This window comes from Leiobunum rupestre, chromosome 6, assembly GCF_980474605.1.
Source record: "Leiobunum rupestre chromosome 6, qqLeiRupe1.1.hap1, whole genome shotgun sequence".
NCBI classification, from domain to species: domain Eukaryota; kingdom Metazoa; phylum Arthropoda; class Arachnida; order Opiliones; family Sclerosomatidae; genus Leiobunum; species Leiobunum rupestre.
The window spans coordinates 60,047,397-60,067,302 of NC_143389.1; the positions used below are offsets into that span (position 1 = coordinate 60,047,397).

General features: G+C 33.6%; 5 protein-coding genes across 14 annotated transcripts; 3 read left to right on the top strand and 2 right to left on the bottom strand.

The window, feature by feature from the left end:
- The first annotated feature begins 985 nt into the window (after positions 1–985).
- Positions 986–6,430, top strand: Ctf4 (Chromosome transmission fidelity 4). 3 transcript variants are annotated; one of them, XM_090177282.1, is made up of 21 exons: positions 988–1,084; positions 1,156–1,352; positions 1,514–1,625; positions 1,695–1,846; positions 1,911–2,019; positions 2,075–2,172; positions 2,238–2,286; positions 2,349–2,441; positions 2,506–2,754; positions 2,813–2,948; positions 3,005–3,213; positions 3,274–3,458; positions 3,520–3,601; positions 3,656–3,939; positions 4,781–4,880; positions 4,941–5,002; positions 5,062–5,305; positions 5,368–5,618; positions 5,678–5,832; positions 5,895–6,079; positions 6,154–6,430. In XM_090177282.1, the coding sequence occupies exons 2-21, from the start codon at positions 1,282–1,284 to the stop codon at positions 6,319–6,321; spliced, it is 2,994 nt and encodes a 997-aa protein (XP_090033408.1). In that variant the 5' UTR covers positions 988–1,084; positions 1,156–1,281; the 3' UTR covers positions 6,322–6,430. The 3 variants fall into 3 exon arrangements, with proteins under 3 accessions (XP_090033411.1, XP_090033408.1, XP_090033409.1); XM_090177283.1 differs by having other exon boundaries at positions 990–1,084; positions 5,898–6,079; XM_090177285.1 differs by lacking the exons at positions 5,678–5,832; positions 5,895–6,079; positions 6,154–6,430 and having other exon boundaries at positions 986–1,084; positions 5,379–5,533.
- A 1-nt stretch (position 6,431) lies between these two features.
- Positions 6,432–9,668, bottom strand: LOC149942881 (ubiquitin carboxyl-terminal hydrolase MINDY-2-like). 4 transcript variants are annotated; one of them, XM_090177286.1, is made up of 10 exons: positions 9,513–9,664; positions 8,952–9,424; positions 8,744–8,890; positions 8,579–8,685; positions 8,326–8,516; positions 8,114–8,256; positions 7,858–8,051; positions 7,686–7,796; positions 6,868–7,045; positions 6,432–6,805 (listed from the first exon to the last, which is right to left on the bottom strand). In XM_090177286.1, exons 2-10 carry the CDS (start codon positions 9,372–9,374, stop codon positions 6,791–6,793), a joined length of 1,509 nt encoding a protein of 502 aa, XP_090033412.1. In that variant the 5' UTR covers positions 9,375–9,424; positions 9,513–9,664; the 3' UTR covers positions 6,432–6,790. The 4 variants fall into 4 exon arrangements, with proteins under 4 accessions (XP_090033412.1, XP_090033414.1, XP_090033413.1 ...); XM_090177288.1 differs by having other exon boundaries at positions 9,491–9,664; XM_090177287.1 differs by having other exon boundaries at positions 9,562–9,657.
- A 229-nt stretch (positions 9,669–9,897) lies between these two features.
- Positions 9,898–14,184, top strand: Ku80 (X-ray repair cross-complementing protein 5 Ku80). Of its 3 annotated transcripts, XM_090178312.1 has the most exons (19): positions 9,898–10,042; positions 10,150–10,184; positions 10,265–10,378; positions 10,445–10,631; positions 10,689–10,860; positions 10,926–11,060; positions 11,127–11,374; positions 11,644–11,756; positions 12,347–12,409; positions 12,474–12,611; positions 12,674–12,764; positions 12,821–12,872; positions 12,946–13,102; positions 13,160–13,269; positions 13,333–13,481; positions 13,544–13,656; positions 13,715–13,808; positions 13,870–14,015; positions 14,091–14,184. In XM_090178312.1, the coding sequence occupies exons 2-19, from the start codon at positions 10,170–10,172 to the stop codon at positions 14,109–14,111; spliced, it is 2,118 nt and encodes a 705-aa protein (XP_090034438.1). In that variant the 5' UTR covers positions 9,898–10,042; positions 10,150–10,169; the 3' UTR covers positions 14,112–14,184. The 3 variants fall into 3 exon arrangements, with proteins under 3 accessions (XP_090034438.1, XP_090034436.1, XP_090034437.1); XM_090178310.1 differs by having other exon boundaries at positions 13,870–14,184; XM_090178311.1 differs by lacking the exon at positions 9,898–10,042 and having other exon boundaries at positions 10,070–10,184; positions 13,870–14,184.
- Positions 13,960–15,201, bottom strand: Chrac-16 (chromatin accessibility complex protein 1). The gene is made up of 4 exons (XM_090178313.1): positions 15,087–15,201; positions 14,508–14,586; positions 14,332–14,449; positions 13,960–14,266 (listed from the first exon to the last, which is right to left on the bottom strand). Exons 1-4 carry the CDS (start codon positions 15,158–15,160, stop codon positions 14,175–14,177), a joined length of 363 nt encoding a protein of 120 aa, XP_090034439.1. The 5' UTR covers positions 15,161–15,201; the 3' UTR covers positions 13,960–14,174.
- A 1,803-nt stretch (positions 15,202–17,004) lies between these two features.
- Positions 17,005–19,783, top strand: LOC149942884 (elongation factor 1-delta-like). 3 transcript variants are annotated; one of them, XM_090179116.1, is made up of 9 exons: positions 17,005–17,149; positions 17,443–17,577; positions 17,962–18,039; positions 18,770–18,860; positions 18,930–19,066; positions 19,135–19,182; positions 19,243–19,309; positions 19,378–19,503; positions 19,568–19,783. In XM_090179116.1, the coding sequence occupies exons 2-9, from the start codon at positions 17,449–17,451 to the stop codon at positions 19,720–19,722; spliced, it is 831 nt and encodes a 276-aa protein (XP_090035242.1). In that variant the 5' UTR covers positions 17,005–17,149; positions 17,443–17,448; the 3' UTR covers positions 19,723–19,783. The 3 variants fall into 3 exon arrangements, with proteins under 3 accessions (XP_090035242.1, XP_090035246.1, XP_090035245.1); XM_090179120.1 differs by lacking the exon at positions 17,962–18,039; XM_090179119.1 differs by lacking the exons at positions 17,005–17,149; positions 17,443–17,577 and adding an exon at positions 17,736–17,774.
- Positions 19,784–19,906: the final 123 nt, after the last annotated feature.

Sequence of the window (19,906 nt, forward strand, 5' to 3'; positions counted from 1 at the left end):
GATTCATTTATAGAGGTCAGGGACGCTAGCTCACTCCGAAACCTCGCTCGCTTTGATTCAAGATTCTAACCCAATTTAACAATATCATCGAATTGTATTTTTTTATCATTCTTCAAAGATAGTGAGTGACGGAATTAGCAAACGCATTTGTCATAATCTCGAAGACATTTTAACTTCTTTTTAAGTGAAATGTTACTAAAAGGTTTGTGGTATTAAACTATTTTATTTATCAGAGATCTATATCGAAATCGCGCGTCCTGTCACAACCTAAAACCCTAAAAATTGCGGCTAGCGTAACTAGGTATCAGCCCGTATCTCCATCAACACTTCTAACGCTCGTGAAAGAAAAATGTAGTATTTGCAACGAGTAGCGGATAAAGGAAAGGGTAAATACCGATAACGAGATGAGGTTAAGATTCTCGAGGTTTTCTCGTGGAAACTTTGACTCTACAACTACATTTTTTAAGTTAGGCCTGCTCAAATTTCAACCCTTCGAGAATTTTATCGAATACTTTGCCTTTACATTGTCACTTCTATTGATTTTGATGGAATAACAAAACGGTGACTGGTTGACTAATTTTTAAGCTTAGCAGTCTCGAACTGCCCCTTTACAACTGTACAATTTTTGAACTACTTGGGTATATGCAAAATATACACGTTGGTTGTAATGTAATAAGCCACTTAAATTTTATTTTTTTCCACGGACCGCTTTGTATCACGCGGTCCCGCGGATACTAGAAAGAGACGGACAAGTACTTTGGCGTCTTCCGCTCCGAAGGTCGGACTTTAAATGAATCGTCCTTGAATGAATTTAGCCGTGTTATGTAGTTATCTCGAGAGATCAAAGAAAATGCTCTATAGTAACTTATCCTTCCTTACCCCTACCCAGTTTTGCATCAGATACTGTAATTTGACGCGTTTCGAAATACTTCCAAGTGTTACAGTTATAATTTTTGTATTGTAGAAATTATCTACGTCCTGGAAATTATTAACCTTGGGGATTGAAATTAGGACGAATTCATTGTCATTGGGCATGTTGACTCTGAGGATTAAAATTTTGTATGTGATGTATCATCATGTGAGGGTGAGAATGAAAGAATCGCGCTAAGAACCAAATATATTGGTTTCAAAATTCGCGCTGCTATTTTGATATAGGTGGTGCGTATGTTCCCCTCACGTGTGTAATTGTGTTACGCACTTGGCGGGAAAAGTGACAGACGAGAGACGACAACAAGGCGTGAGAAGCGGTGTTGGTTTTAATTAAAAGTTTAATAACTTAATATGGATCAAAGGAATTTGCGTTTCGGGCATAGTGACGGTCAAACTGAAGCTTGCTTCGATGAATCTGGAAGGTACAAAGAATTCGAATAATATAATTATATATTTATAATATATAAATAGGAGTGATGGTGACCCATATTTAGTCTCTTCCTTTGATTTTATTTCTATAAACAACTTTATATTTAGAAAGTATGAAACTTCTCTGACTAAGTGGCATTTGAATTTGATTTAGGTACATTTTAAGTTGTGGGTCTGACGGTGAAGTAAGAATATGGGATGGTTTTGATGATGATGACCCTGTCTCGCATCATATCTCAGATAGTGCATATTCCATCGCCATTCAGGTAACATTACTTAAAGAATTAGAGGCCACTTATAAAATTTATTTATTCAAAAATTATTGCTTCTGTCAGGGAGACAAATTTTTTGTTTCTTTAGGTAACAAATCTGTCCATTCTTACTCTTTCCCTGATGGAGCTCCAGATAGCATCATTTCGAGATTTACCGATTTTTCTCACCATATTCACTGCGATCTCGAAGGAATGTACTTGGCTATGGGGAGTGGGTATGTTAAGTTGATCTTTTTGTATAAGAGTTTTAATTATTTATAATAGTTAGAAATTTTGTAGCGATTTTCAAATCAAAGTAGCCAAAATAGGAACAGAGAGGCGAATTACACTACTAGGTCATGATGCTCCTGTTCTTAGTGTGGCTGTTGATCCCCTTCACCAATATGTGGTAGGTATTTCCTGTTGTTTGTTAAATTTTTCTGCATTGTTTATATGTGTTTTAGGCATCCTCCAGCTGTGATGGAACAGTGAAAGTTTGGAGCTTAGAAACTGAAGAATGCGTTCAAAGTTGGAATTTATTACCTAAATCAAATGATTACAAGTTAGTTGTTAATTTCAATAACTGATATTTTTAAATGATTCATTTTTGTATTTATTCCTCTAAAGTGCTTCAAAATCTCAAGCTAGAATATCTTGGCATTCAATTAAAGGATCGGTGAGTAAATTTGATTTTGTGATTAATATTAAATCAGTTTAATCTTAATTTTTTGTAATTAGCATCTTGTTGTACCAGTAAATAATGAAATTCACATTTATGAGAGGAACACTTGGACTCTTCAAACTACTCTGAAAGATTCTTCCTTTACTGAAGTATTATTGTCTGCGTATTACGTAAATAGAAATTTACTTCAGCTACTTTTTTGTATTCTTTCAGACTGTCTGTGTAACTTCTTTCTCAAATTGTGGGAAATTCCTAGCCGCTTCTAGTTTTGATGGGAAAATTGTTATTTGGGATTTTTCTACCAAGAAAGTACTTCACAGGAATAAGCATCTTAATGATCTTGGAATTTGTTGCTTAGCTTGGCGCCCAAAGAATCAATTGGATCTTTTGTACACAGACAATCAGGGTCAAATGGGCATTATAGAAAACATTGACGTAGTTGCGAAGAAAACTACTAACAATGTAAAAGAGGTTCAAATAAAATTTTCCAAATTAAATTAATATTTTCTATCTGTTATAGACTGATGTTACGCAAAATGATTTCAAAGACATTTTTGCAAATGACGATTCATTTGGTGATCCGGATAGCCCTATCAAATTAAAACCAAAGAAAATGCTGAACAAGATTGAAGATAATGACGATGATGATTCTAATGGTGGGTAATATCTATTTTTGTCAATGTTAATTTGTTGTAATTTTGTATTTATTTAGCTATTGATATTGGAGCGATAAAAGCTGTATATGAGCCCAAAATATTTGGTTCCCAAGAGAAGGAAGCTGATAAGAAAACTGGGGATATGAAAGAGACTTCTGTTGCGCAACCTGTTAAAGAAATAGTTCACCAAAAAGTTCCTTTGAACATAGTGCAACCTGCTTTTCAACCTGGTTCCAGTCCCATTTTTTACCAACATCGATATATGGTATTTTATCTAGGTTTATGACATAAATAAATTGAAAATTTTAATTCTGCTGCTCTTTAGTTGTGGAATAATATCGGCATTGTCCGCTGTTACAATACTGAAGAAGAAAATTCTATTGATGTTGAATTCCATGATACCTCTGTTCATCATGCCATTCACTTAACAAACACAATTGGTCACACACTGGCTGCTCTCTCTGAAGATGGTTTGGTTTTGGCATGTCCGATGGAAAATGAAAAATCAAGGTCAGTTTCATTAAATTTGTTTGCGTATATTTTAAACTACTTATCTGTGAAATTTGTTTAGTACGCTAATATGTCATCATTTTGGAACCTGGGATTCAAATCGAGAGTGGATGGTAGAAATGCCTGAGGAAGAACAAATTGAAGTAATGAAATGCCTTTCATACTGTGCTTTAGGCTTTAATTTGTTTTCCATTTAGGCAGTGGCTTTGGGCAAAAATTGGGTCGTTTGCGTCACGAATCTGTATTTTTTGCGACTGTTTACCATAGGAGGTATACAGTTGGCGGTTTACTCGATCCCTGGCCCTGTTGTTACACTGAGTTCCTTTGAAAAAACATTGCTTGTTGCTTATCACCATTCAGCGGGTCTTGAAGATGGTCAAGATTTGGGAATATTAACGTATTCTTACCATAAAGGAAAACTAGTCCAGAAAAGCAGTCAATTCTTGCCACTTAGTCCAAAATCGACCCTGGCTTGGCTGGGGTAACTTAATTTGAAGATTCCAAGCATTACTGTGTGGAAAAACCTATAAATTAGGGATGTGCGAATAATGTTATTTGGGACTGATTAATAACAGTTAAATTTAAAATTTAGGTTTGGTTATTGGTTTATGGAAACTTGGAAAATGGTTATTGGTTTCAATTTTGAAAATTTTCAGTTTCCTAATCGATTAATTTTTTTTTCAAAAACAAATCAATTAATCTTTTTAATTAGTATACTAAATGATTAGCCATTAACATACAAAAGAAAGTCGGTTTATTGATAAAGCCTTAGTTTTTCTTTCTTCAAACAAAGAAATTAAAAAGTTGGCGAGAATGACGTTAGAGAGTAGAAAGTAAAACTAAAACCTCTTTCAAGCACGCGGCTTCTTCACCCCCCCTAATCGCCGGCCCAACGTGTTTTCAAACAACCGCTGACGTCACTTTGGTTAGGCTCCTCTACCTCTGCTCCCCACCTGTCTCCCCCCCCCCTATTTTTGGTTGGCAAAACGACTTCAAACGTTAAAATAACTCGAATACTCGATATTTATTTTTGTTATTCGGATATTTAGTAGGTAATTCAAATAATCGGTAAGCCAGTCTGTGAAATCGATTAACTGAATTAAAAAATAAAAATTTTGAGTAATAAATCGATAACCGAAATTATCAAATACTTTATAAGCTTCGAAAACGAATTTCGATTTTTTTCGAAAGACGTTATCCGAACTGATAAGCTTTGGTAAATGGTTATTCGCACATCCCTTAGTAAATGGTTAACTGCACATCCCTTAGTAAATGGTTATCCACATATCCCTACTATAAATAATAAATATAATCAATTGTAGATATTCAGATGAAGGAACTCCATCTTCTGTAGATTCCAAAGGGGTTGTTCGTCTGTTAATTAATTCCTCTTGGACACCAATTTTGAATACTAAAGAAAATGTAAGTTTTAGGAATTTAAATGTTTAAAGTCTTATTATTGGTATTTGTTATTTAAATTAGATTAAGGGAAAGTCAGATACGTATTTTTTGGTGGGATTGAGTGAAATAACCCAGCAAATAAGGTAAATTTAACCTAAAACATATCTTCCTTTTGCAAGATTAAATTGTATTGCTTTTTCAGGTGCATCTTGTGCAAGGGGGCTCGCTATCCTCCAACCCTTCCTAAACCATCTCTCGCAGTTCTTCCATTTAAAATGCCTTTTTGCGAGCTTTCTACAGAAAAAGGCCGCTTTGAAGAAGAGCACTGTCGCTTCAGTTACTTAAGTGTCTTGCTAGAAAAACTACTTAAAGACGATTTCGAAGTAGATGCTGAGTTAGACATTTCCAAAAGAAAAGTTGTTGATAATCTAATGAAGCTGTTTGCTGTAAGTATTATGCAAGTTTTCAAAATTATTTTTTAAATTTTATCTGTGTTTTATGTTTATAGCTTTCTGCCAGGTCAGAACGTGAGTATCGCGCTTTGGAGATAGGAGGATTAATGCCATCATCCAGGTTTGTTCAAGGAGCAATTCAGTATGCTATGCAAAGTCGGTGCATTGCTTTGGCTGAGAAACTGGGGGAAGTTGCTTATCAAAAGCAAAAAGAGGAATCCGGAGAACTTGCTCTAAGTGAAGAAGAAAAGGAAGAAACAGATCTGATAACTAATAGTCCTTTGACTAAATCTGTGTTACACTCTAGGTAATATCATCAATTTTGACATAATATTTGTGTATTTATTTTCTTAAAATTGAAAACAGGCTTTCCAATGCGAATGAAAGTTTGATTAGACCTAAACCTTTAAGCAAAAGTTCTGCTACAAGATTTTCCAACTTTCGTAGGTCAAATATTAATGAAAATTCAATAGATGCTAATAATGATGCAATAGATGCTATTAATGATGATGATGATCATGGTATATCTTTTAATTTTCTTAACTCCGTTAATTTAAATTTTTAACCATATACTCAAATTTAGTAGAAAGTTGTGATGAAGAATTAGAAAAAAATTCTGAAATCCCATTGGACTCAGAAAAGAAAAATCCATTTCAAATTTCTACCCAGAAGAAAAAGTCCATTGGAGGAATTGATTCTATCTTCCAAAATAGTCTGGATGAAAAGAACTCTAAAAAAAAATCTACACCTGTTGTAGAATCTAATAATGTACTTATTAATATCTTATATTGCAGGGTTTTAATAAACCTTTAAGTTTACTCTTTTAATTTTACCTTTTGAAGAAATCTAAAAGTTCAAGAGTCAATGGAGGGGCCTCAACAAAGAGGAAAGCGGAAAAACAAGCAAAAGAGAGTGAAGACATACCGAAAAGCAAGGCGCCAAAGACGTCAAAAGAAATTTCCGCAAACACTGCAAATAAGATATCATCATTCTTATTCAGAAAAGATTAGGGAAAAAGCGTTTTATATAGATATATCAAGTTTTTAATATTTTAAATTAATTGGGTTTTATAATTGTAATTTTCCTGTTAAGCTTTATATAAAAGCAAACAAAAAGTTTTATTTTGGTGTTTATTATAGAATATGAAATATGATGTGTCAAATGTTTGAACATATATCAAATTTTAAAAACAAAAGTAGCCTATATTACAAAGTACATACCGTTGTTTTTTTTAAAGTAACAATAAAATTTAGCACCAAGCTTAGAAACAATTACAAGATGCGTAAAAATAATAGGGTTTTTAACTGTAATAATACTAATCATAAAGATCTCCCCTAAAAGCAACACCTCCATTCTAGTTGTTTTAACACAATTTGGGTAACTTATTTCAAAATTGATCAAAATTAAATCCATACTTCAAACATTTATATATTTAAATTTTAAATTAATATATCTCCTGAAGAATGTTCTTGTAGTTTGTCATAGAATTATACACTGAAAAAGATAACTTGTTAAAAAATATGAGAGCAAAAATAGCATTCAGGGTTAAAACTCACTTCCCGGCTATTTCTATTTCTGTTTTCCCTCATGGGAGAAGGCGTATTTCCGGGTCGCGTAGTTTGATTACGGTTGCCACTTTCAGTAGGGTAATTTCTTCCTTGGCCACTGGCAGGTGCTGAACAATTAACCGCTAACCGTTGTTCTTCCTCTTGTAGTCTTCGAGCTAATTCCTCACTGCAAGGTTTAATTTTTAAATAAAATCATTGCTTACAATTTTATTTTATTTAGATAAGGCTCAGAGACTGGCGATGTTTTAGTCAGATGGGTACAGCACTTTAGCTTGAACCGATGGGGGAGGGGGGTGTGCTGGCAAAACATTTAGAAATTAGAGGGGGTGACTGCATTCGCTGCCCTATGTTTCAGAAACACATTATCTCCAAAAATGACATTTCAAGATAAATCGATTTTTATAATTCTTATAAGAAAAACCAATCCTACAGTATTTAGGTAACTGAAAACTAGTTTTTGGTGGTTTTCTTTTAGTCCGCAATCTAAATATGACAACGCCTATCGCTAAAATTAAGTAAATATCAGAATAATTTGACATAATGCGTTTTGTACGTTTATATTTGTCTAAAACTCTTGGCAGAAACGCATCTCAGAAACTAGACCAGATAGAAAAAATTTAGAATCAGAGCCATAAATTAGTATGACGAGAATTTAAACTCAAAAAGTCAAAAATGGTGGATAATGCGTTTCTGAAACGTAGATCAGTGCAACCGATTCCACCCCTAACCCTTTTAGTTAGGCAGCTGTTCCCCATAGCAAAACTTAGTCTTGGGATTTTGGCCAGTCTGCCTCTGTATAGGCTTACTCTGTCACATTATCCGTGACACCGAGACTCTTTTCTTTGAAGCTTTCCCATTCCATATCCTTTTTACAATGACTCTGTTGTTCCTGCTGCAAACTCAAGGCGACCAAATAGCTAATGGGGAAAAATTACGTATACTTATATTATTATAGAGAGCTTTGAAAACTGTCATTACTCTTGATCAACTTGCTGTTCCGTTCCTGCATTGTCTGCCAGGGAAATTTTACCATCTGGAGCTGGTTTTGGAGGCACTGTTATAAAGTTGGCATCTACAAATTGACCATCACCTTCGATATTGTTTAAAGTTTCCCAAACAACATTTGATTCTGTGAGAAAACCTTGATCCGTAACCAACGTAAAAAGCTCCGACTGTAAGTATCAGTTTATTAGTTTTGTTATAACAAATGTCCATAATTTGTTACTATAAATACATTATGTTTATGTAAGACGATGAAATGGTTGTTGCGAAAGAGAACACACAATTCATCTTCTTTCAAAACTGATGTTAACTCGCATAAGCCGTGATATGTCAGTTGGGAAGCTGTTTTTTCCAAAAAACCTTCAGCAATAAGAGCTATATAAATGTAAAAATTTGGTTAATATCTATAACTTTTATAAAAAGAAAGAAAGGAAGCATTTCAACCTTCAGTGACAACTTCGTGGTGGTCTGAGGTTTTATTATTAATGATTTTTTCCACCAGTTGGTTATAGCTACAGTTACCAACAGCAGTTAAAACGTTGGTAGACTGGGGATCTATTAACCAACCATGGTATAAGGGTATATGTAATAAATCGAAGATAATGCACTCTGGGGTATATTCGAAATCACTAACACTGGAAAAACAAAAAGCTCTTAGTATTTTCTAATTAAATAAAAGTTAAAGGTTCAAATGTACCCTGTAAATTTCACATTAACATCTAGCCCAGTCTGCAGTTTCGGCATAACTGTCATTGCATCATTCATATTTTGTTCGTAATTCAATTGGGCTCCTTCAGGAATGTTCTAATTAAAAAAAAATTACAATTAAATGGAATTTCTATAAAATATTCCAAAACAATACCTTAGGAACACTATCCAATATACAATTAATGATGAATTCCATTAGTTGGTCGGTAGTTACAATTTCAACCAAGGATGGAATTGTAATCCGACCTTTGAAAATTAGAACATTAACAATAGCAATAAGAGGGCATGGTCCGTTTTCATTCTGAAAAAAAAATTTCACAATGAAAATTTCAGTTTAGGGCAAAATGCATTTTTCATCCAACCTGCGTCACCATGGGTGTTTTTTTCTGTCTCCACTGGACCCATTTAATATGGTATTCTGATTTAGGAGTAGTTCTCGGGGTACAGGGTGAGGGCTTGGGTTTAGTTTCTTCTTTAACAAATAGAGAGGAGTTGCAGGCTTCTTCAGCAATAGTATCATTAGACGTAGTACTGGTATTTGGATTGTCAATAACATTTTCACTAGTTTTATTGACACTATTATCTTCGGAGGTTAGTGTTTGGGATAATGGTAAACTTTTAGGTCTTTTATCATTAAAATTCAATTCAGAATCTTCTACGTTATTGGAAGCGCTTCCTGCATCAACTTCCATAAGATTTAGATCAGGTGCAACATTTTCCGTAACAATTGTTTCGGGGTTATTTTCGGTAGTTTTTGTAAATGCACTATTTTCAGGCGCGTCCATCTTTTATGTCCATTCCCAATGAGGTTGTTTTGGAAGTAGGATGGGATCACCTATTGAATAATACACCTGTATCTCAATAATTTACATAGGTGAACCAAGTGCTATTTTTCAAGTACAATATTTAAGTGTCTTTTATACTTTCAACAAGTGCTTGCAAAATAAAATTTCTATGAACTAAGATATTTACACTTGAACTATTTATACTGGCAGTTAAATTGCTTTTTATATTTCAATATGGTTCACATTTTTATCAAAATATTACTTAACGTAGTACAAAAAGAGAAAGGTGACAGGTCCAGAAAACTCTTACGTCAAATTATGCAGCTTAATAAATTTATATAAAGCTAGATGGCAGCTCACTATGAAAAAACAAAAAGCCTAATGTCAAAATCAACCATGTGCTTTTAACAAATACCTAGTTCTTGACTTGTTCTCTAATCAGTTTAGTTACTTTTATAATTACTAATTATTTAAATGCATAACTGTTTATTTCTTTATTTATTTATCATTAAATACTAAATTCAAATGATTCAATAGATTAATATTAAGTAATCGAAAAATTCGAAATAGCTGTCCTTTGATTTTCTAATTCGGAAATTCCCGCCTAAAGAATTATTAAGTATTTCAATTTTTGAGTAGAAGTTTTCTTTTTGCTTCGCCTGTAATTTGTAAGTACTATTGAATTAATAGATAGTTTTGAAACGAGATTTTCTTTTACAAGTTAATATAAAAATAAAAAATTAACATTATTAAACCGATATTGTCATATCAATAGATAATATAGAAATAAAGAAAATGACTGCGAACAAAGTAAGCCTTGGCCATTCAATTTAAATTGTAAACAAGTAAAAATTGTTGCGTAATTTTTAAAATCATTTTATCTATTTTAGGAGGCTTTGGTAATTTTATTGGATGTAGGACCGGCAATGTTAGTAAAATCTGATAATGGGGAAAATGTACTAACAGTAGCCAAGACATGCGTCGAGTTGATCTTGCAAAGAAAAGTATTTACACAACTTTTGTTTAAAGTGTTTCCATATTAAACATCCCTCATGACCATATGGTTTTAGATTTTTTCAGAGTCTAAAGATGAAGTTGCCATTGTTTTGTTTGGAACAGCTGATACTGACAATGTTCTTGCGGAGAACAATCCAAAAGAATATCAGAATATTAGTGTTATTAGAAACCTATGTCCAGTTAATTGGGACCTTTTGATGGATATTCAAGATGTGAAAGACGGAAAAGAGGATGCTGACTGTAATAATCAGAAACAACTTTGAGCTTATACGGAAATAATTTTTGTTCTTTCCCTAGTTGTTGATGCTCTAGTTGTGGGAATGGATATTTTAGAATCTCAAACCAAAGGCAAGAAATTTGGGAGTTCCAGACTGGTTTTGATAACAACATTCTGTGGCAAATCTTCCGATGATCAGCTGGATGTCATTATTGATGGATTAAGAAACCACAACATGGAGCTGAATGTCATGTTAGCATTAATTTTTAAATCTTCAAAATAACTTTAATTAACCCTTAAATTGCGTCGCACTTTAGAAGCCCAAAAAGTTTTGACATTGATGAGGATGAAGAAATGGATGAAAAGAAACCTTTGGATGGTGGGTATCTTAGCTCTGAAGTGGTTGTTCAAAAGCTTTTGGAAAAAACGGGGGGAGATTCTTTCTCTTTCGAGTAATGTTTATTACCCAATTTTATTTAATTACATACAAATGTACTAATAATTGTCTTAATGTACAGGGATGCTCTACCTGCATTAACTTATTATCAAAAAAAATCGGTTAACTCTACACCCTGGAATACGGATTTGGAGATAGGCTCTAATTTCTCAATACCAATCACTGGTTATATTAAATGCACAGAGTACAAACCCAAAAACTGGCTTAATTGTTATGCGCAAGACCCTAATTTAACGACAGTTCGAGCTACGTCTTATCACTTAAATGATGATGCCCAAACTGAAGTTGATAAGAACAACACCTTAATGGGTAATTTTAAATATATTAATTTCTACTCATTAAATTAAGATTTGTTACCATGGTAAAAATCTAATAATTAAATAAAGTCTTGGAATCATGGTATTTTAAAAACATTTATTTTTATTCTTAATATTTTGCGCTAGCTTTCGGGTATGAGACACTTGCCAAGCGTCTTGTTAAGAATAAAAATAAATGTTTTTAAAATACTATGAAGTGCCAGTTTTGATTCCAAGACTTTATTTAATTAATAAATGTTTACATCGCCATTTTTTCATTAGCTTATAAGTATGGAACTACTGTTGTGCCATTTTCCGAAAATGATAAAAAAAGTATGCAATATCAAAACAAAGAGAAAGGAGTACAAGTTTTGGGGTTCACCAAATCAGAAAATGTATGTCACGTTTATTGAAATTAATTATACATATATATTAGTGTTGGGCCCAAACTGATATGAAATCGGTATCGGTCACCGATATCGCGATTTTCCCGATTAATCGGTTCGCGTCTAAAATACCGATTTCACCCGATTATAAAAAAAAACTTCCGATACAGATTTTACCCGATGTTTTAAAACCGATTTTGAAATTGAAAGTATAATTTCAATTTTAAATGTACCTAAGTGAGGTAAATAACTAAATATAAAAAATTTAAAATTTAAAAATTTAAATTATTTTGATTTTTTTCTAAATTCGATCAGCTATTCTCAAAATACAACACACCCTTCATTTTATTTAGACCATTGGCAATGGGTTTTACAATTCATTAGTCATTACTAATGAGTCATTAGTAATGACTAATGAATTGTACAATCGGCAAAAAGAAATCTGTATTGGTGGAAATCGGTAAAAAATCGGGAAAATCAGTATCGGTGGCGATTTGCCAAATCGGTATCGGTATCGGTTGAAACATGAAATCGGTATCGGAATCGGTTAAATTAAAATATCGGCCAACCCTAATATATATATAAAAACACTCTTTTAGATTAAAAGGCACTACTACATTGGAGATAAATGCGATTATTTTATTGGTGGAAAGGATAACAAAGTAATTTTTATGGTCTATTAATTTAAATACAGTCATGTTTTATATATTTTATTTTTTACTATAGGAAGCTCAAGTTGCAATAGCTGCGTTTATTCATGCTCTTCATGAAACAAACATGGTTGCCATTGTCCGATACGCAAAAATGGCAAAATCTCAACCCAAGATGGGATTTTTACAACCTAGAATAAAATCTACCTACAAAGTGGGTGTTTCAAAAATAGAAATTTTTTGAAGATAATTCTAATTTGTTTTTATTGGGTTCAGTGTTTAGTTTTCATTCAACTTCCATTTGCAGAAGATATTCAGCACTTAACTTTTCCCTCATTGGATTCAAACAAGAAAAACATTCCAAATGGTATTTGTTATAAGAATTCTTTTATATTTCTGTTTTTAAGTATTTTGTTTTTGCAGCCGAACAACTCAGCGCTATTAGCGGTTTAATTGATTCTATGGATCTTGAAAAGTAAAATGGTTTTGTATCTTATAAGATAATTAAACAAGAAGTCAATAATTGATTTGTTTTCCTTTTAAAACAGAGATGAAGAAAAAGGTGAACTATTCACGATTAAAGAAACGGCTAATCCGTATTTGCAGAGGCTTTTCCAATGTCTGCAACACAGAGCTTTAAATCCAAAAGAGCCCATTCCAGAATTATCAGAGGATTTGCGAACAAAATTGAACGCTCCGAAAGAGGTGCAAAAATTATGCAAATGTGAGAAATAGGATAGTAAAAATCATTCTTTTGTACAGTTGGTTGAAGCTTCAAAAGCAGCTGTAAAAAGAATTGTTGAATTATTTCCATTGAAAGAAATGATTGAAAAGAAAGAAGGGCGTGTTGGAAGCAAAATGTTCCAAAATGGGTATGTTAAACTTTTCTAAAACTTTCCTTTAATCGTTTAAAATATACATTTCATCATAAATAGAAAGTTTGAAGACGAGAAAGATGACAAAAACACTGATGGAATTAACGTATCCTCTACAGTCATGGGGACTGTTACAGAGGTTGGATCTGTCAATCCCGTGGGAGACTTTAAAGCGTTATTATCACAAGGAACTATTAATTTTGCGGATGGTATTTACAAATTAATGAGATATTGTTTTTGACTTAGGGTAATATTAAACTATTTTATTCAGTTTCTAAACAATTGGAAGATGCCACTAAACGATTATTCGAAGATAGTCAAGGTGGCATGTTGCATAACAAAGCCATTACCTGCTTGCAAGCTTACAGAGAAGAATCTGTTAAGGTATTTTTTTATATAAAAATATAAATATTTATATGTATAACTTTTAAATTTGTTTTAGAAAAAGGAGTGCATTCCATTCAATCAGTTTCTACAATACTTAAAATCTTGGTCAACTATTAAAAACAAATCTGTTTGGCTACGAATTTTAAATGGTAGGATAACATTTTTGAAGCTTCCTCTGGTATATTACGGTCATATTTATTAATTTTTTAGAGAAAATTGGTTTGATAACTAAAGACGAATGTCCAACGGGTGGAGTTCCAACTGATGTAGCTGGGAAATTCATGGTTGATGATGTGAGTGGAGATGACAATGATAATGTTTCGAAAATGAACACTGATGATGATGCTGAAGATTTGGTCCGTATCACATTTATATTTATAATGGTGTTTGCATTAAGTTTAACAGTTTCTCCGATTAAATGCATTTTATAGCTGGCAGAAATGGGTCAGTGATGGAAAGAAAACCCTAAATGTTTTGATAAACTTGTAATGTCACTTTCGTAATAAATAGTTCCTTCAGAAAATATTTGCTTGTTCTTCTTCTTCCTTCTCTACTTTTGCCAGAATTTCCAAATAGTCACCGAGTTTGATTTTATGAGGGATTATGTCTAAGAAAAGAGTGGGGAAAGTTTAAATTAACGATTATCCTAAATTTAAAAATTAAAGTTTAAACCTCGCAGGAATTCTAGTCTGTCTTCAGAATTGACAACGGTTGCCAAATCTTTGTAGGTAACATTCTTCCCTTTGCTACATTTATAGGCTTCGTTTATGAGATACGATACTAGTAACTCCTAAATGACAAGGTTTTTTTTAATAAATTGTTGCAAATAGAAAACAATTGGGATTTACAGAGGCTTTTTCTACAACGAAAACTGATTCTTGTCCAATGTTTAAAATGTCAGGGGCACTTTTCATAATAGTTCTTATCCTGGATAAAGGGAGAAAAAATAATCGGATGAATCATTAAACTATGGTTAAGTAAATAATTACATTTGAAAGGCATATACAGCTTGGTTAAACTTAAATATTAATGCACTCAATATATTGTTGCAAACATTCTCAGAATGACAAGTGTTATCTTTTAAAATGTGAGGTAGCAAGAAGGTTCTGGTTCGATCCCAGCTCATGGCACTGGGTGACAATGAGGAACAACTTCTGCATTGAGTTTGAAAGTTCTCTCCCTGCTGGTTAAAGGGGTTTTCCCACTTATTTCTTTGATTACCCTTTTCCATAAGCTCATGATAACTTAATTTCCGCGACTGATCACGTTTCCAAATAAATGGGTAAATAAATATTCTTAATTTTCTAGCCTCTAAATCACAATTAGTGGCAAATCTGCCATTATTAAATCATTTTCTTCAAGTTAGTTTAATAAACTGCAATGCCTGATTAGTTCTTGTAGGATGTTATTCCAGAATAAACTGATACCTGGATAAAGGGAAACTCGGAGGTCCAGTTGGTGATGTGCTTGAGGAAGCTTCACCTTTCGACTTTTCCGCCATTGTGTTGCTTTTAATATTTAAAATAACTTATTAAAATTTACCATTGAGTTGGGAATATTAATCTAGAGATCCAATCAAATCTGCTCCCCGCGAAACAAGTTTTTGAAAATTACGAATGTGTCGTCTCCTCTAAAATGACGAGAAAACGTTATCATATGACCCGTAGCGCCATCCATTATTTTATAAAAAAAATCTTTTTGCCGGAAAACGCGTCTTATTTGAACGAACCATTGAGAGATAGACGGCGCCACGGGTAGAATGATAAAGTTTTCTCGTCATTTGGGATCAGAGTCATCAGACGGCAGTATTCTTATAGAGTGTTGTCGTCTGAAACCCTGCGACGTCACCATTGTAATTTGCCTATTGATAAAAAACGGTAACTGTCATGGCGGCCACTATTAACGCTACAGCTGTGACGTTACAAGTTTTCAAAATCGTATCAGACGACAACACTATTGTTTAAAAACTTGTTTCGCGAAATACTGAAATCCGACGTTTTGATTGGACCTCTAGATTAATATTCCCAACTCAATGAAATTTACTTATGTAAACGAAGAGGATTAAAAGTGCAGCTAATCTCGCGACGACTTTTTCTAGGCAAGGGCTGCGTTCAACAACTCTAAAAATAGCTCAGCGCTGAGCTCAACGGTCAGCGGTTTTTTGTTGAACGGGTTTTTTGACTTCTGGTTTAGACGTCACGTTGATCCAAGGTTCAGACGTTGATCATCGGAGACTCAGCGGAAACATCGGCTGGGCGAGATCATTGAGTTGGGAATATTAATCTAGAGGTCCAATCAAAACGTCGGATTTCAGTATTTCGCGAAACAAGTTTTTAAAAATAAGAATACTGTCGTCTGCTCCCAAGGTTAGTAAATTTTAGGCTATAAAAGGTTGCCTCGATACGCTGTGGTTGCTAAGGGCCAAGGTTGGTAACTTCGTTGCTAACGAACATCGTGATGTCACTGAGATGAGATCCTATTGAAAATCAATGGGATCTCATCTGGGTGACGTCAGCAACAGACGAATTTTGGACGCAATCCAAAAATTATTTCAAACCGTTTCTCGATCGAGACCCCGTTGGTCTGCTCCCATCGGCGTCCCAAATGACGAGAAAACGTTATCATTCTACCCGTGGCGCCGTCTATCTCTCAATGGTTCGTTCAAATAAGACGAGTTTTCAAGCAAAAATATTTTTTTTCTTCAAAATAATGGATGGCGCCACGGGTCATATGATAACGTTTGCTCGTCATTTTAGAGCAGACGGCACATTCGTATTTTTCAAAAACTTGTTTCGCGGGGAGCAGATTTGATTGGATCTCTAGATTAATATTCCCATTCAATGAGCGAGATGGTTTTTCCGTTGCTCATCGGTGTCGTGACGTCATTCGACAAAGTTAAAGGAGGGGTAGCAGACGATATTTTGTTCGTTAAGTCAGCGAACTATATAAATCGTACAACAACTTTAGATTTTTGTGACGTAGCGTTGATTAAAAGAACTCAACGATAACTCAACGGTTTTTCTCCGTTGATAGTTGTTGAACGCAGCCAAGGACTATTTTTCATAGGACTGAACGGTAACGAGGCGTTTTTAGCAGTGGCGTAGCCAGGGGGGGGGCACATGCTCCTACCCTAAACGAATGGCCGTACGTACAAATATTTTAGTTTTTTTACTTTTTTTCAATGGCGTGCCCCCCCCCCCCCGAAATAAAATCCTGACTACGCCACTGGTTTTTAGTAACTTTGTCCGTGAAAAGTCATTTAAAATTTGTACATTGAAGGCAAAACTGTTTGCGCATAAGAAAAATAACTTAAAGGCTAGCCTTTGAATTTGAAGAACGTCAACTGCTGACATAAGCTCATAAATTTCTACGCCTTCATGCGATAAAAAGGCTTGTGTCCTCTGTCTTGTTGTGAACTGTGAATTGGAAGTTGGTCTCGGTCTTTTCTGCTTTTTCCTCGGCGATTGTAGGAATTCACGTTTCTGTCGTGGTAAGGTTTTCATTTTTCATAAGGAATTAAAGTTTATATTTTGCATATTTTTTATTAAATATTTAAGATTAACTTAATGTAAATTTATTTCAATCATTAGATTTTTCTTGTTTAATATTTTCGTAATGAATTTGAAGATTAGTGTGTTAGTTTACCAAGGCTTAGGTAAAGCCATGTTGACAGTTTTACATGTGGGTCCCCTTGTGGGAAACAGCTTACCGCTAGCCTCTCCTCCCCAACCTTAAAACCATGCACTTTGTGGGGGACTTTCTGATTTGATGTACTCTATCCAGTTGAAGATGTCGCATCCATTATTGTTAGAATCTATCTGGACTGATAAGCCACGTGCTGATGATGCTGAGATACTTTTCTTCACTAAAGCCAATGCATCGTGCACTAATACAGCACAAACTTCAAAAAATGTATCAGTAAGTGGCTGTAGCTGTTTTGTCCATCGTCAGTTCCCATATAACAAATTAGACAACCCTTAACCAATTCAATACTCTCCCTGTTAGAATGTGTAGGCCATACTTTTAAGCTATAATCCCAGTTTGTTGTGAATAATCTACTAATGGGTAACTCATTTTTACGCATTCACAAGATGAATCTTCCATTAGAAGTACATGTAAGTTAGTATTTAGTCAGTATCCATACTCAAGTCAGCTACCTTTCTTATTATTTACGTTGGTTTATAATGCCTGTAATTATTTTAACAATTAACTAACTTAATCCTGATTAATTGATAGTTAAACCAGGTGAGGGAAAAATGGGATCCTTAAAATGTCTTTATCTGTTCCGTTTTTCTTCGTCAGGCTAAACCATCGTCCACTAGCTCTCTCGTTGATGAAATAGCCCGTGCTCGTCAGCAAATTAAAAATTCTCTGCAGTCTGTGAGTAACATCAACTCCCAAATATTTGTTGTTACTCTTTTCTGCTATTATTTGTTATACCAATATTTTAGCGTATGTAGTTCTTCCAATGCTTAAATTTGACGGTTCCACCGGTTTATATTATTGAGCATTGGAATTTTATTCTGTCAAATGATTAAATTTGGAAATAGAGTATATAAATGCTTTATAGTTCATTTGACAAATTAGAGGCGATTTTGAAAGTAGTCATCACATTTTCCCTCGAGATTTACCCAAACAAAAATAATAGAAGTTATGTTTGAATGTTGTGAGTTTTCCAAATTCCGCCTTTGCGTAATTTACTAAACATTTGAAGTTCGCAATATATTTATAATTGGTATTATGACTAGTAAATAGCCTCTCATGCCTATTAGCTGTTAGTATATCTTGAAGCTATGCAGCTTGAGTATTATATAATAGAAATTTAGTTAAATACAAGATTTATACTTGAAAAAAAAATTGACATGCAGTATTTTATTTTTGGCTTACTTTGATTCATGCATGTGGCACTTTAACTGCTTAATTATGCAATTAACATTTTCCAAAGCTAGCCTATGACCTACTTTTCTTACTTTCAATTTAAAAATTAAGCCTCTAGTAATTTTTCTTATAATTTATTTTATAGATTGTTATTAGAAAATTTTAATTTATTAGACATTTATTTTGTCCATTAAAAGCGTAATATTTTTTGTAAAAAAATTTGTGAAATTAGGCTAGTAATATTTCAACTCCAAGTGGCAATGACCCGGCTCTAGTTTCTCGGGTTGCAACCTTAGAGGAGCAAAATAGAGACTTAAAGAATGGTATAGGAATGGAATTATTTTTCAAAAATATGAAATCCAAGAATTAATTTTTTAACATCTATCTCTTAGTTGTCCAAGAACTTCAATTATCTCTATCCAAATTAGAAACTCGTCTCTCATCTTTAGAAGGAGGAAATGCCAAAACGCCAAGTAAACCTGTGGAAAATGGCATTCCAGCTAAGCCCAAGAAGCCTGCTGAGCCAGTTGTAATTATAGTGTTTTAATAAATACTAAATAATTAAATAAATACTAAATTAAGTTAATTTAATATTAGAAATCCAGTAAAGATGATGATGATATTGATCTCTTTGGCTCTGAAGAAGTAAAACAAAATATACATAGATTAAAATGTACATATAACTAAATCCTTCATAATATTTAGGAAGATGATGATGCAGCAAAATTAAGGGAGAAACGGTTAGAGGAATATGCCGCTAAGAAATCTAAAAGTAATTCAATTTTCAATTTCTGATATTAAAGCAAAAGACACTTTGAATATGTATAACTTTTCTTGTAGAAACTGCTGTTATTGCCAAATCTAGTGTCGTTTTGGATGTAAAACCATGGGATGATGAGACTGATATGGCTGAGCTAGAGAAGCAAGTCAGAACCATTCAAATGGATGGTCTCGTTTGGGGAGCATGTAAGTTTCATTTAGTTCCCCAATTATGTTCTATAAATTTTTTAATAATTTTTAACCTTAACAGCAAAACTTGTTCCATTGGCATTTGGTATCAAGAAACTTCAAATTGTAACCATAGTTGAAGATGAGAAGGTCAGCATTGAAGATTTACAAGAAAAAATTCAAGACTTTGAAGACCTTGTACAAAGTGTTGATATTGCCGCTTTTAATAAATTATAATTAAATTGTTTATTGTAAGTAACGATATTTTTTGGATTACTAAACAAAAATGTTCAGTTCATTTGGTGTTTTTCTTGAATTTATATAGAGTGTTGTTGTCTGATACGATTTTGAAATCTTGTAACGTCACAGCTGTAGTGTTAATAGTGGCCGCCATGACAGTTACCGTTTTTTATCAATAGGC

Excerpts from the sequence above, each read along its gene's own strand:
- Ctf4 (XM_090177282.1), top strand. The coding sequence starts at position 1,282 with ATGGATCAAAGGAATTTGCGTTTCGGGCATAGTGACGGTCAAACTGAA. Across the intron at positions 1,626-1,694 it reads CATATTCCATCGCCATTCAG|GGAGACAAATTTTTTGTTTC; the intron begins GTAACATTACTT and ends TGCTTCTGTCAG. Across the intron at positions 2,755-2,812 it reads CGAAGAAAACTACTAACAAT|ACTGATGTTACGCAAAATGA; the intron begins GTAAAAGAGGTT and ends TATCTGTTATAG.
- LOC149942881 (XM_090177286.1), bottom strand. The coding sequence starts at position 9,374 with ATGGACGCGCCTGAAAATAGTGCATTTACAAAAACTACCGAAAATAAC. Across the intron at positions 8,686-8,743 it reads TATTGGATAGTGTTCCTAAG|AACATTCCTGAAGGAGCCCA; the intron begins GTATTGTTTTGG and ends TTTTTTAATTAG. Across the intron at positions 7,797-7,857 it reads GAACAGCAAGTTGATCAAGA|CTATTTGGTCGCCTTGAGTT; the intron begins GTAATGACAGTT and ends TTTCCCCATTAG.
- Ku80 (XM_090178310.1), top strand. Across the intron at positions 12,612-12,673 it reads GAATAAAATCTACCTACAAA|TGTTTAGTTTTCATTCAACT; the intron begins GTGGGTGTTTCA and ends TATTGGGTTCAG. Across the intron at positions 13,482-13,543 it reads AACTATTAATTTTGCGGATG|TTTCTAAACAATTGGAAGAT; the intron begins GTATTTACAAAT and ends TATTTTATTCAG.
- Chrac-16 (XM_090178313.1), bottom strand. The coding sequence starts at position 15,160 with ATGGCGGAAAAGTCGAAAGGTGAAGCTTCCTCAAGCACATCACCAACT. Across the intron at positions 14,587-15,086 it reads CCGAGTTTCCCTTTATCCAG|GATAAGAACTATTATGAAAA; the intron begins GTATCAGTTTAT and ends CCCTTTATCCAG. Across the intron at positions 14,267-14,331 it reads CAGACTAGAATTCCTGCGAG|ACATAATCCCTCATAAAATC; the intron begins GTTTAAACTTTA and ends CTCTTTTCTTAG.
- LOC149942884 (XM_090179116.1), top strand. The coding sequence starts at position 17,449 with ATGTCGCATCCATTATTGTTAGAATCTATCTGGACTGATAAGCCACGT. Across the intron at positions 19,183-19,242 it reads ATCTCTTTGGCTCTGAAGAA|GAAGATGATGATGCAGCAAA; the intron begins GTAAAACAAAAT and ends CATAATATTTAG. Across the intron at positions 19,504-19,567 it reads TGGTCTCGTTTGGGGAGCAT|CAAAACTTGTTCCATTGGCA; the intron begins GTAAGTTTCATT and ends TAACCTTAACAG.